The sequence below is a fragment of the Neopelma chrysocephalum genome, unplaced genomic scaffold, assembly GCF_003984885.1.
Source record: "Neopelma chrysocephalum unplaced genomic scaffold, ASM398488v2 Primary Assembly neopelma1_119, whole genome shotgun sequence".
In the NCBI taxonomy this organism is placed as follows: Eukaryota; Metazoa; Chordata; class Aves; order Passeriformes; family Pipridae; genus Neopelma; species Neopelma chrysocephalum.
In genome coordinates this window covers 2,699,085-2,712,561 of record NW_020897781.1, presented here as the reverse complement: position 1 = coordinate 2,712,561, position 13,477 = coordinate 2,699,085, and the positions used below count along the sequence as shown (strand labels likewise).

The following is a 13,477-nucleotide window of genomic DNA, read 5'->3' as shown; positions in this document are numbered from 1 at the left end:
TTGGATTAATGGTGAAATGTTTCCGAACTTGTAAAACTAGTGCTTAAAAAAGAAATTTTTGCAGCTCATGGTGTGCAGAGCTGTTGGATGAGATCAGAGCAGAAAAAAACTTCCTTGCTCCAAATATACTGAGATTAGGTATTTGTTTACATTGAAACAGGAGCTAAAGGTGATCAGGCTAACAGCTTCCTTCGAAACATCCACAACATCATTGTCCTCCTCTTTGGTAGCATTTCTGTATTTTCTTGGCTGTTTCTGACTTTAATCATGTGTAAAATAATGAGGGTGATCGGGATCAGGGTGAGGATGAGTGGTCATGTGTCAGCCCTGTTGCCTGGAAGCCACCTCATTAATTCAGTAAGTATGTGATTCCTGATTGTAATTCCCTCTCTGCTGTCAATGTTCACCAGGTGTGAGGATCCAAATTCAGTGAGTTGCAGGCACTGGCAGCTTCCCAGCTCTTTTCTGAAGATAACAGGGCAGCCAGTTCTGCTGTTAAAAATACCTCACACCAAGAGATTTCACACTTTCCTTCTTCCATCCAATTCCTTCCATTTCTCCAGCTATAAACCACCTCCAATTTGTATTATTATTCCTTGGCTATATTAGAGTCCTGGGATGCTGAGTGTCTCAGAGCTGTGTGATGCTTCACAGAAAATTGAATATTCTCTGTTTGCATAGCCTGATATGCCAATCATTTGATAAAATTCTAAATAATTCTTAAACACTCACATGCACACACACCCAACAGAGCAATCATAGAATCACAGAATGATTTGGGTTGGAAGGGACCTTAAAGACCATCTTATTGCAATACCCTGCCATGGGCAGGGATGCCAGGTTGCTCCAAGCCCCATCCAACCTGTCCTTGAACACTTCCAGGGATGGGGCATCCAACAGCTTCTCCAGGCAACCTGTGCCAGGGCCCCACCACCCTCACAGGGAAGAATTTCTTCTGGTCTAACCCTTCCCCCTTCCAGTTTGAAGCCATTCTCCCTTGTCCTGTCACTCCATGCCCTTGTCCTTAGTTCCTCTCCAGCCTTCTCAGAGCCCCTTCAGGTACTGGAAGGCTACAAAAAGGTCTTCCTGAAGGCCTCTCTTCTCCAGGCAGAACAACCCCAATTTTCTTAGCCGTTCCTCACAGGAGAGGAATTCCATCCAACAAGCAGCCTTCAGTGGGTAAAACCTCATTTGCTCTGCTCAGGCCATTGCATTCCATATGCAGACATAGAGAGCCATATAAACCTTCTCCACCTCATCACATTCCAAACAGCTGCTCAAAAATCAGGGTATATTTGAGGTTGGCTCAGGATGGAAGCACTGTTCAGCCAAAATATCTTCTTGAAAGGGGACAGTTTTATGACATGGATTTATATCCCCACCAACACACCTGCCTGGAGCCCGTTCTCCTCCGAGCAGCCCTCAGCACCTCCCAGGTGCCTGTCAGATCAGTTCCCACATGGATGGAGGGAAGGAGTTATTGAATGGCACAGCTGAGCTCTGATAACGACGTTGAGACAAATTGATGGACATCAAGGGGAGGCTTTACATGTCCCTGGATGGACGCTGGCTAAGCCTATTAAAATGTAATCAGTTCCAGGTAACATTTGCTGTGTTACAGAAGCTGCTTAGTGGAAGCAATTATAAAGCACTTAGAGGTTTAACCAATTAAAAGAATATCCTTCAGTCTCCCACAGCTGGCTGGGTGATGCCTCAGTAAAATGCTTTTTAGCAGATGAAGTCAAACCATGTTTTTTTACTGAACATCTATGAATTTTTAAATGATGGTTTTGGGGTCTCTGCATCTCTTCAAGTAATACAAGACAAAGGCCAAGAATTAATGATGTATCCATGCATTTCATTAATTTGTGCATTAATAATTCCCCTTCTGAAAAAATACTTTGTAGAATTCATTCCTTTCTCCTCACTGGTGCTGCAAGTCTGAGTTACCCATTTCAAGAGGAGAATATTACCATGAGATTTAGTATAAGCATCCTACAAACAGGAATAGTAAATAGCTCATACTTTGCAGCCACAATACACAGAGGAACACCAGTCTAAAAATCCTTAAACAGATGTGTTTCATAATTCCTATATTCTAAGGGAAACAGATTTATTTGTTCATGAATAATATCTTTTGCAAGAAGGGAACAAAATTCACGGCAGTTTGTATCTCTAATAAAAGGTCTGAGCAACTCCAAGTGGAGTTCAGCAAAACCCCTGTGGCATTAAGCATGAGTGGAAGCTGAGTTTAACAGCTGAAGTGTCACACTGAAATTTGAGAGGATAAATTACCTATTTAACAGTTGTATATATTTCCCAGAGATGTTTGTACTTGTAGGTTTACTTTACAGCCTGCCAAGTGACATAAGAAGAAGAATTGGAGTGCTCTATAAACACCATCCAAGGAGCAAAAAAAGGGGTGCACCTCTTGGGACAGGGAGACTCTTTTTTTTCCCCCTCTCCCTTTGCTGGCACCACAGCTTGGGCTGTCACAGCATTCCTGCTGGGATGCAGGCTCTTGTGGCTCCATCTCTGCAGACATTCCCAAGACCAGTCATGCCCTGCAAGCAGATTTTCCAGGTGTTAAACCTTGACAATGTGAGTGTTTGAAAAGTTAACTCGTGTTTTTAAACATAAGGTCTGGCCAGGACCCTTAGTCAGTGTAGAAGCACGCAATGAATACAGTTCCAGGGACCCTTTGGGAGGAATGAAGGAGATATGAAACTTAAAACTGGAAGGCAAAGAAGAAAGGGGCTACAGAGGAAGCCAGTTGGGGTTATACCTGGTCTTACCAAAAAAGAAAGAGCCTTGAACCTGGTGAGGAAAAGACAGGAGCCCTTACCTATCTTCCAAAGGGGAAATTTTCTTCCTTCCTTCTACCTTCTCCTCCAAACATCCAGACATCCCCAGGGGGAATGGCATCAATGAGGTTTAAATTAAATCAAGGAACTTCTTCTTTAATTTCCAAATAAGTAATTGTCTTAGAAGGAAACTTGGGAAGAGACTCCAGTTTGCACTGGGACAGCAGATGTGCTGCTTGCTGGAGCCTGTTCTTGGGCCAGCTCTAAGCAGTATTTTCTGCCTTGCTCCTTATGGGTGAAAAGTGGTGCCAGGGCACGATTTAACCAGCAGCATGAGCTGGGGCAGGAATTCACATCTATTTTCAAATCTGTCATCTGAAGCCATTGAAAATCAGGACTGGAGAATATAGTCTGAGTAAAATATGTTGATTTTGCATGCCAAAAGTTTTTTCCATTAAGTGTGCTGTCTCACTTTCACTAGTAAAGAAGTACTTAGGGGAACATGGCTCCCCTCAAGCAAGATAGCATTTTCTACCCATCAATCCAGAAAAGAGACAATCCTCCCACAGAAGAAAAAAACGTAGAAATATGCTGGAAATGGAAATTAAGGAATCAAATCTAATGTTTACTCTTATCAATAATATATTCAAGAGCACTGGGGGATTGTATCCAACAAATGATGTGTGTTTTCAGTGGTGTCTAAAGGAACTGAGGGTTCCCCTGGCTTGTTGCTATTCCCAGATTCTTTTTCTTTGCTCTCCTGAGTACTCGTGGCGCATTCTGGTGATTCCCAATCTCCGCTGATAATATCAACTTTTATGGAAATCCTTTATTCCAGAGCCTTATGACCCAAATACCAACATAATTAGTTTTAATTTTACTGGGCTCATACCTATCCTTGCAGCCTCTGCAGTCCCCTCTTTGGGGCCCACTGATATAAATATTGCCTACGGCCTGTCAGGTGGAAGAACATCATGTTAACATAAACAGTGCCTTGAGGTTTAACTTGGCAGTGCCAGCTGTGTCTACACTTGGCCCAGTTTTAACCACCTCTCACATCAAACAGCACTTTGAGAGAGGTTCTCTTGTAATGGCATTGACTAAGTAAGTATAAAAAAACTGGGAGCTTGGAGTGTACAAGGATTGTTTCTCCAAAAATCAGGATTACCCTGACATGAAGCCCATAACCTGTCATACACCTTGTTAGTACCAGCTGGTGTGTGTGTGTCCCTTGGGCAGTGTTGGAGACATGTGGCCCTGATGAGCTGAAACACAGAAAAGGCTGAGGGCTGTTGTTCAGGTGGGTCAGTACATCCCAAAACAGCTCCTGCCTTCGCCCAAGAATTCCACCATGCTGTTCCCCATCTCTGTGTGTCTCAGCTCCCTGTGAAATGCAGAGAAAAAGAAGTAAATTGGCCAAAATAGTCTGAACAAAACCATCAAAGAAAGATGGATCTGAACTTCTCTGGAGGCCTTAGCAACAGCAGAGCTGGTTGTAAGAAGGAGCAGCAACTGTTTTCTGCCTCTCCTGGAGTGGTAGGAGAAGGGGACAGAGGGATACCCTCACCGAGGGCCACCACAGAGGCACAGGACTGTGACTCAGCACAACCCCAGAGGAGATAGAAGAGATGAAGTGAGGAGGAAAACACCAGCCAAGTGCTTCTTTGTACTGCAGCAGATCCCTGGGGTCCTGTGTGAGTCAGCAGCAGTGGCACCGTACCCACCAGTGTCCCAGTGCTCTGAGTCACTCCGAGCCTCAGATGGCCCCAGAGAAGGGACAGGGGGATGGAAACCCCTCCCGAGCATCACTCCTGTGCTCAGTCAAACCATCCACCGAGCACTTGCTGTGGTTTTCTTACACATGATGAATTGCCCCCTGCTCGTGCTGACCCAGCGGGGGTGTTCCAAGACGTTGGTCCTGGAGAAGGGCTGTCTCCCAGGATACACACAGGGTAAAATAAAATGCTCAGTGTGATCTAACACAATTTAACTTCCAGGATTACTTCCACATCCAGTTTAGTCTGAAAATCAAAACTGGCACAGTTTAAATTTTCTTTTGCTCAATGAAGAAGATGTCACTCATAATTGATGCTTCCTTCTGCAGGACTTCCTGCAGGATAAACAAGCCAGAGCTTGTCCCTTGCTGCTCCTCCTTCCTCTCCCCTTCTTCCTTGGGATGCAATTCAAACAGGTAGAGAATTATAAGGCAAAATAGAAAGACACAGGATGCAATAATCCAGGGTTTAATACACATTTAAATTGGTAGCTTGATTTAGAAGGGAAATGAAAATATATTGGTGGAAGGATCATTCCCTGGCACCCACAGCACACTACGGTCACCTTCCTGGGGCCCCCTCTCCGCTCCCCAGCCCTGAGGTTTGGCACCTAATTTGCTCAAATATGGGAAATATCAGAAGCTCATGGAGCAGCTCTGCTCCTATTAAAACCTCATTGAATTAATTAGAAGTGAGGGATGGATCTTGGTTATTTTTAGTTCAAAAAATATAAAGGCAGGAAATCTCTGACCTCACAAACACCATCCTAGACAGTCACCTCATCACACACTGGGTTGAATTCTTCCCCTGCAGTGCTCAGTTCCAGCAGGCTGACCTGATCCATTTTACTCCATCAAAAAAACACTGTGTCAAGCTTTTGATGATGGAGAACACATCCAAGGAGCTGATAACAATAACAAAAATTAATTTTGGCAGCCACTTTGCCCAGCATTTGTCTTACAGCTCTTCCATTTTGATAGGTATGTGCTCAGGGAGGAACAAAACAGCAGCAAAAGGCCCCTGGTAAGTGGGAGAAAAGGACACTTTTATTCTGTATTAGATTAAAGCTAACACATTCCCACATTTCACATTCCTCCCTGTGGAGGGAACCCAAGAGGGCAGGATTGCCACCCTAATTCTGCTTGATCCCTTGTATGATAATATGGAAACATAAGGATTAAGGGCGACCAATACAGGTCAGGTTCTCCTAATCTGTGTGGCACAAAACTGCACAGTGTGTTACACAGCTGGGAACTTCCAAATCAGACCTTAAGTGTCTCCAGTGCACTTTGCAATGTGTTTAATAGAATTTTAATTGCAGAGGGATTGGATGTCATATTACAGAATTACCACAGATTACTTAATTGCTGAGGTTAAGCAGATATTTCTCTCAATATGTGTTTTTGCTGCTATAGATCCCTGCCTTCATATTATTTGGCACAGCACTGCCTGAGCAACAGAAGCAGAGATCATTAACCAGGACAAAACCACTTTCATTTAACGTGTTGGTAAATTTAAGAGGCAGATGTGTGAGATTCTTAAAACTGGCTGTAGAAAGAATTCGGATCCTGCCGTTCTTGAAGAGCTGCATGCAGGGTTGAGCAGCTGAGAGTGCCAGTGCATGGAGATCTTTGCAAAAATTATGGTGTGCCTGAATGAACTTGTGTTTGGAGCCATTTGGGAAGCTGCTTTCACAGCCTGAAAATGCAGCTAATCCTGTGCAGGCCCTGGGAAACCAGATGGGCTGGAGCTGTGATGTTGGCTCATCCCTGTTGTCCCGAGGCTGATGGTGGAGGACGAGAGGCTGGAGAGTGTTGCTTCTCCTGTGACCTCTGGGAGGGACCTCCTGGAGAATCATGGGGGGAGTGCTCCATCCAGGGCAAACCAAAGTCTATCCAATAGATAAATTAATTTCTGGAGATGATCAAAAGCAGGTGCTCAGAAGTGTGAAAGAGCAAGGCAAGCATCCATGCTCCCATCGAGCTTCCCAGTGGATCTCCTCACCTCTCCTGTGCCACACATCATGTAGGGCCTCTCCCAATCAGTTCCATCAAAGCTCCTCAGGGAAGGACCAGACACAGGTCAAATTCATTCACTTGGTGCCATCTGAGGGGCTGCAGGCTGTCTAATGATGAATCACATCTGTGATCACTATGACCATAGAGCAGCCAAAAATATTCAGTTTGAAAAAACACATTCACTTGGACATGAGAATAAAACCAGACCCTTCTTTCCAAAACATGTCCCTTCAGTTGCCTAAATCTTTATTGAATAAATAGCTTTTGCAGCATTCCTGGCAGATGCTGTCATGCATCATGCAGGCTGGTGCTAAAGGAATAGAACCCTCTCCTTTGTAAGTTATGTGTTTAATAAGAGAGGGAGCACATGGCGTTGAAGTAGGGCTGTGATTATGGAGCTGGGCACCAGGAATTATTTAATTTCTGTACAAATTAGGCAGTGACTCCACTAATGATGACACCCACAAAAATAGGGCACAGACTCTTCCCTCCCCACTCTGCCACTAAAGCCTCCCCTGTCTCTTGGCTGATGGGGAGATGTGACCACAGCCTGACTTGTTCCTCCTGGACTGCACTCTTTGAGGGAAGCACACCTTCTGCACATCTTCTCCATGAGCTACAGCACAGTCCCTGAGGGATGACAGAGTCTGGGTTGCCGACATATCCACACAAATATTTTCAATCCCAAGGCAGAAGGAAAAGCAGCCTTTGGCTCCACGTGCCAAATCCACGTTGCACTCGTGGTACCTCACTCTGCAGGAGAGCTTTGCTGCTTCCCAGGCCATTACAGGTCACAAAGAGGACAAGAGTTATGCAGCCCTTGTTGTCTGTGGAGCAAATTTGGGATAAAAAATTACCTTAATTATTATATTTTCTTCTTGCCTTTTATTGTGTTATGTTTTAACTGAAATTTCTTTATTTCCTGCTAGGATTCTGCCAGAATCCTGTTGTTCCATACAGAGGTTGAAGTGTATATTAAAAAGGGAAACAAATCTTTCTCTTGATTACCTGATATATCTCCTTTTTAATCCAGACTGACAAACGCACTCTATCAATAGCACTTTTACCCTTCAGATTTGTTGCATTTTGTTTGCATTCTTTGACATCCCTCAGCTAGAATCTGGAAAGTTAAAAAAAACAGTGTCTTTCTCTGCTTACCCTTTAATGAATCATTTTTATTATGGCAAAATCCAGACTCAAAACATGTTGTAATCTCAGGTATTGCACAAACGTAGAACAAAAGGACGAGCCCTGCCACCAGAAAGAGCTCCTGAGGCTGTTTAATGATCCTCAGCACCGTGGGGACTGCAGCCAGTGGCTCCATATAACAAGCTAATGGGATTATCATGTCCCTGGCTCTCTGTCTACCTGGATGAAAAACACACACTAACTGTCTCTGTGAGTACTTTGGACAAGATAGCCAGTGCTACAAGGGCATGAAACACAGGGGACAGACGTGAATAGAGTTTCATTTAAGCTGGTGTCTGAACCAGGCATCTGAACCAGTCCTTCATCTGCACCTTCCGTTGTTCACCACATCGCTGCCCCAGTGCTTTTGCTATTTTCTGTTACTCCTGTTATGCTTGTTTTTGCAGGCTGGTTGTCCCTCAGGGTTATTAAATTCTTTGCACAACAGCAACAGGAGAACAACTGAGGCTTTAGGAAAACAGTTTACAGCAATAAAACCCACACGGTCGGGTCCCTTTTTCACCCTGATGATAAATTGCTCACAAAGTAATGGGCTTTTTTCCATGCCTTGCAGGTGCTGTGGTGATCGCCTTCGTGGTCTGCTGGCTCCCCTACCACATACGGCGCCTCATGTTCTGCTACGTCCCCTCCAGCCACTGGACAGAGTGAGTCACAACGTGGGGGACAAGGTCCCCCCAGGCCAGGCCAGGGTTGGGAGGGTCAGGCTGGAGCTGGAGCTGCTGGGGCACCCACAGATGTGGAGGTGGAGAAGGGGATCTGGGAGCAAAGGCGTCCTCCATGCCAGGGGTTAAAGCCTCAACCCCCCTCATTGCTGTTTTGGTTTTTTCTTTCGGATTTCTCAGTGTTTACTGACCAGATTAAGACTCTTAGTTTTACCTCGTCAATCCCCCAGACACGGGTGAAGGAATCATTAGCTTGAACCAAAATGCATCATCAGCCCCTCCTCCTCCTCCTCCTGTGGGCTGCAACCGCAGGCTCACCCCTGTTGGACACAGCCAGGGGTGTTCACCTCTGACAGCCCTTGATGAAATGATATTTGGACAGAGGGGTTTATACATCCCGAGTGGATTTCTGTCTCTCTGCCAGAGATATCGATCCCCAGCCCTAAGATGGATCACCTCCCATCAACACATGATTTAGCTCCATGAGGCCACATTTCCTCAGTGACAGGAGAGATCACACAGGTGGGGAAATAACTGTGCTGCTTGCTGAGGCTGGGGCAGGTTATTTACTGCGTTTTGCAGGGAGTGGATCAGAATTAAATACCAGCAGATGCTGCTGATTAGAAAATGCCCAGATTGTCAGAGAATTCTGGAATATGTGCACACCTGTGCTGAACACACGTGTGCTGTTCACAGATGTGCAAGGGCACCCCAGGAGCTCCCTTTCTGCAGCACCAGGTCAGGTTCCTCAGCAAACCAACAACCAAACTGGTTATTCTTTCTAAATATGCACTTTAACACTAATGCTGTCTGGGCAGCCTGAGATGCCATGGGATGCACTCGTGTGTCTCCTGCCACGGTGTTACATCCCTGTTCTCCCTGGGACCGGGTCTGTTTCCTGCAATGAACAGGAAAAGGAAAAATAATCTGCAATACTGAAAAGCAGAGCAACTATGAGACATCAAAATTTCACAAACTCCCAAAACAAAAAATAGTTATTTAGGATATAGCAGTCTACTGAATGGAACTGTGCATCCATCCATAGTAAAATCCAAAATCTATCTTCAGTGATGAAAGCAGAGCTCTAGGCCCATACTGGGACAAACTGTTGTCTCTCCTTTGCTTTCCTGTATGAAAAGCACTTAAAACAGTGTTCAATTATGTAATGACTGCATTTGCTTTGAGCAAGAGGGGTAGAGAAGTCTGTCTGCAGTTAGTGTGAATTTATGCATCCTGGTTGCATTCCCATATTATTTTTTTCTCTTTTTAAAAGCCAAGGGCAATTTCAGGAAAATGTTGAACTTGCAGGCATGTTATGAACAGTGAACTATCGGTCTGGTGGTTATCTGAGAGTTTGCAGCAGCCTGACATATTCATTTATAAATGCATGTGCCTTGCCCCTGAAGAACAGAAATTATTCTTATATTAATTCTTCACAACTACATAGAGAAACTCTGCTTGTAAGAGCTGGATGGGCCATGTAGTCCTTGGCAGTGCCAAGGGGGTGTGGAGGGATGGGTGATGAAGTCCAGCAAGTGTCTATTTATCTTTTGTTAGACACTGCTCAGGCTAGCACAAAGGTCTGCAATTTCCACCGAGATAAACGATTCAGAGCAACATCTTCCTGCAAATGAGACCCACGCTGTTTGTAAATGCTTTACCAGCTCAGGGCTGTTGATCTCAGTTGTCCTGAGGAAAGATATTTTCAAAAGTAAAAAAAAGGTAATTAAGCATTTTCAATCTGTTCTAGTTGAAAACATTATATTGTGGTGGTCAGGATGTGTTTCAAAAGCATGTTATCATCAGCTTGCCCCCAGAACAAGGAATGCTATCCCAGATTACAGACAAATCCCAATCCAAGGACCCACCAAATGAGCTGATGTTGCTTTCACTGCTGGAGAGGAGGACAGAGCTGCATCTGTCATGGGGGTTTGGCTTTTCTAAAAGCTCTGCAGACCAGAACTGCAGCCAAAAAAGTCAGGCTAATGTATATGTGTGACACAGAAACAAATTTCCATCTGGCTTCTCAGTTTCCAGAATGTCTATTTTCAAAGACAAAATGAACACATGAGGAAAAGATCATCTCTGCCCCAGGGCAGTAAGTTTTTAACTAGTAGTGATTGGGGTAATATCTTCATAGCCACATTTGATCTATGTTTGACCAGTTCCAGTTCAAGATACAGATGCTTTTTGGTGGCTTATGCACCACTGGTAAGCTCATGTGCCCAGCCTAGAAAGGTTGGCTGAAAAGCAGCTCATGTTTTTCTCACGTGTGCACATTTTACCTTGTGCCTTTGAATTTTTTCAGTTCTCCACACTCAGAATTTATCTTTCATCTGTTCTTCCAGTTTCCTTTACAACTTCTACCACTACTTCTACATGCTGACAAACGTCCTCTTCTATGTCAGCTCAGCAATCAACCCCATCCTCTACAACCTGGTGTCGGCAAACTTCCGTCAGATCTTCCTCTCTACACTCACACTCGTGTGCCTGCCGTGGAGGAAGAAGAAGAAACGACTGGCCTTCACCAGGAAATCCAACAGTATCTCCAGCAACCACACATTTTCCAGCCAGGTCACAAGGGAGACCACATACTGAAGCCAAAGGAGGAAGGGAAATGCAATTCATCGTGGAGTCAAAACTTGAGAGAGGCCTCTGTGACTCTCGTGCATGGTCTCCAAATTCACCTAACACAAATGTGTTTAGCAAAGTCATTTTTGTTGGAAAAATAGGCTTTGTTCTGCCAGTAACTTTGAGGTTATTTTAAAGCATTGGCCTTGCCTCTTGTGAGTAATGTCTACACATATTGTAACTTCAGTCTGGCATAAATCCAGATGTGGTGTTAACTGGGAAGCAAAAATATGTTAAACTTAGGCAAAACCGTACTGCATTTCATCCTTTTCTCAGTGCAGAGATGCCGTGTTCACATCCAAGGGTTTGAGATCACATCTCTTGGTGGCACCAAGCAGAGAACCCAATGAGGAGAAAGCAGTTTTGAACAGAGAGGGATGCTTTTGGAAAATGGACATGCTCATCTATGGGATGTCCAATGGACAAGGAGTGAAAGCTCAGGGAGCCAGGTGGTTATTTTAGAAATATGTCTACATTTTGAGTAATATGACCAAGGTGCTCAAGAGAGCCACTCTGGCTCCTTGAAATCAAATAAGAACAGATGATGCCTTACCTAGGCTGGGGTGGCTGTGGCCTGGGGGAATGGGGGGCACCTTTGGCTTCAGGGCATCCATAGTGCCTGGCACAGCAAACCCCCTCTCTTGCTGGTTTTGGTACCACAACACCAATAAATAGCAGAGTCTCTGGCAAAGTCAAGAATGCAGAGGCTGTGCCCAGCTGGAGTGCTGAAAATGAACAGAAATGGAAAATCCTATTCTTTCCATACAGTCAAATCCTATTTTTTACTATGGAGAACAGTTTGCTGGCCTGCATTAAGAGGTGAGAAAACTTCAAGGTCATGAGGGCTCCAGGCTGCTGCGGTAAGAGCAATCTACTCCAATTCTGTGAGACCTTCAGATTTGTCCCATTCTTATTCCAGTTTTACCTGTTTCCTCACCGTTTCCACGCAGCTGATGTCTCATAGGTTATAGCAGCTGTAGGCAGCAGGGCTTCTTGTTTTATCTTTTCTTTTATTTCTTTTTACTGCCAGACCTGTTGGCACACTGATCTGTACCCAAAATCTTCAGGTAGTGCAAATGGAGAACACAAGAAGGTCTAAGCTGAGGAATCTTAGCTCTAAAACAACTTTTTAACAAGCCAGAGGAACAAGAAATTTCTCAGTTCAGGATAGGTGGCATGAGCTTTTCTCCCACATGGTTCCACCTCTAACAGCCCTTTAACTATGTGATACAGCATATTGCTCCAGAGACTTCAGTACCAGAAATCACAGGGCTCTGGGAGAAGCTAGAGGGCTTTCCCTGCTGTCACATCACTAGATGTGCACAAACCTGGAACCAACCTAACATCCTGTGCAACCTTTGCTGTCAGTGACCTTGTGTCCCCTTTCACAACACAGTTCATTAGGAGAGCAGGGCTTGTCTCTTTATGATGACAGAGTAGAAGAGTCACTTGGCTCAATTCTGCTTTCCAGGCTTTGCCCATCCCAGGTCACTCTTCAACTAATGATCACCCCTGGTACCTAAAAGAAATCTCAGTGCTGGAGGTGTGGAGCTGGCCCCAGTGAACTGTCACAAAATGATGGAGACCAGTTACTGAATCACTGGGTGCTGGTGACTTCTCCCACAGATGTCGTATCACAGAATCATAGAACATGTCAAGTGGGAAGGGACACCAAAGGATCATTGAGCCCAACTCCCTGGAGTTGTGATTCAGGTCCTGTTGGGCTCAGGACATAGAGAAAACACCCATGGGGCATTTCCTGTGAGTTGTTGGTGATGGCAGACTACTTCTGAAGCATTTTATAAACTGGCAGTTGTACAGAGCTACCATGGTGGACCATCAACCGACCTCCAACCACACCAGCCAGGGATGGGAGATGATTTTAATGCCTAGTACAGAACCACTCCAAAAGAAAGGGCTCAAAATAGAAATCAGTGGGGCTTTAGTTTCTTCTGATTCAGCCAAACTGCAAGCTCTGTTCTGTCATGCCTTCTTTTGATTTCTTGTCCTGGTTGTACCAAACAGAGGGCAGAGATTATATTTGACAAAGCACTTTTGTTGCTTATGGACTATTGACTCCTCTTTGACAAGGAAAACAGGTAGTGGGACACAAATAAATAAATTAAAAAAAAAAAAAGGCAAAAAAGAGAGATCTCTTTGGAAGGAAATCTGGGATAAACCAGCAAATATTATCTGTGTCTTTGTTAGAAATGGTTTGGGCAGGTTGGAAAAGGAATCTTTAGGCCTGTTCATGCTGCCTTGTGGGAAAGTCCTGATACAATGAACAGGAGAGGAGAAGAGTCTTCCTTGAGAGGAAGAGAAGTCAATGCCACACTTAATGTTGGCCTTCCAGGCAAGACACTTCAAATGTTTCTGGA

At 44.6% G+C, this 13,477-nt stretch overlaps 1 protein-coding gene across 1 annotated transcript in view; it reads left to right on the top strand.

The window, feature by feature from the left end:
* Positions 1-13,213, top strand: part of NTSR1 (neurotensin receptor 1) — a 53,982-nt gene extending 40,769 nt beyond the window's left edge. Inside the window, exons 3-4 of the mRNA XM_027697477.1 lie at positions 8,360-8,450; positions 10,817-13,213. Of these exons, the coding sequence (XP_027553278.1) occupies positions 8,360-8,450; positions 10,817-11,066 (341 nt within the window). The 3' untranslated portion in view covers positions 11,067-13,213. The remainder of the gene's footprint in view (positions 1-8,359; positions 8,451-10,816) is intronic.
* Positions 13,214-13,477: the final 264 nt, after the last annotated feature.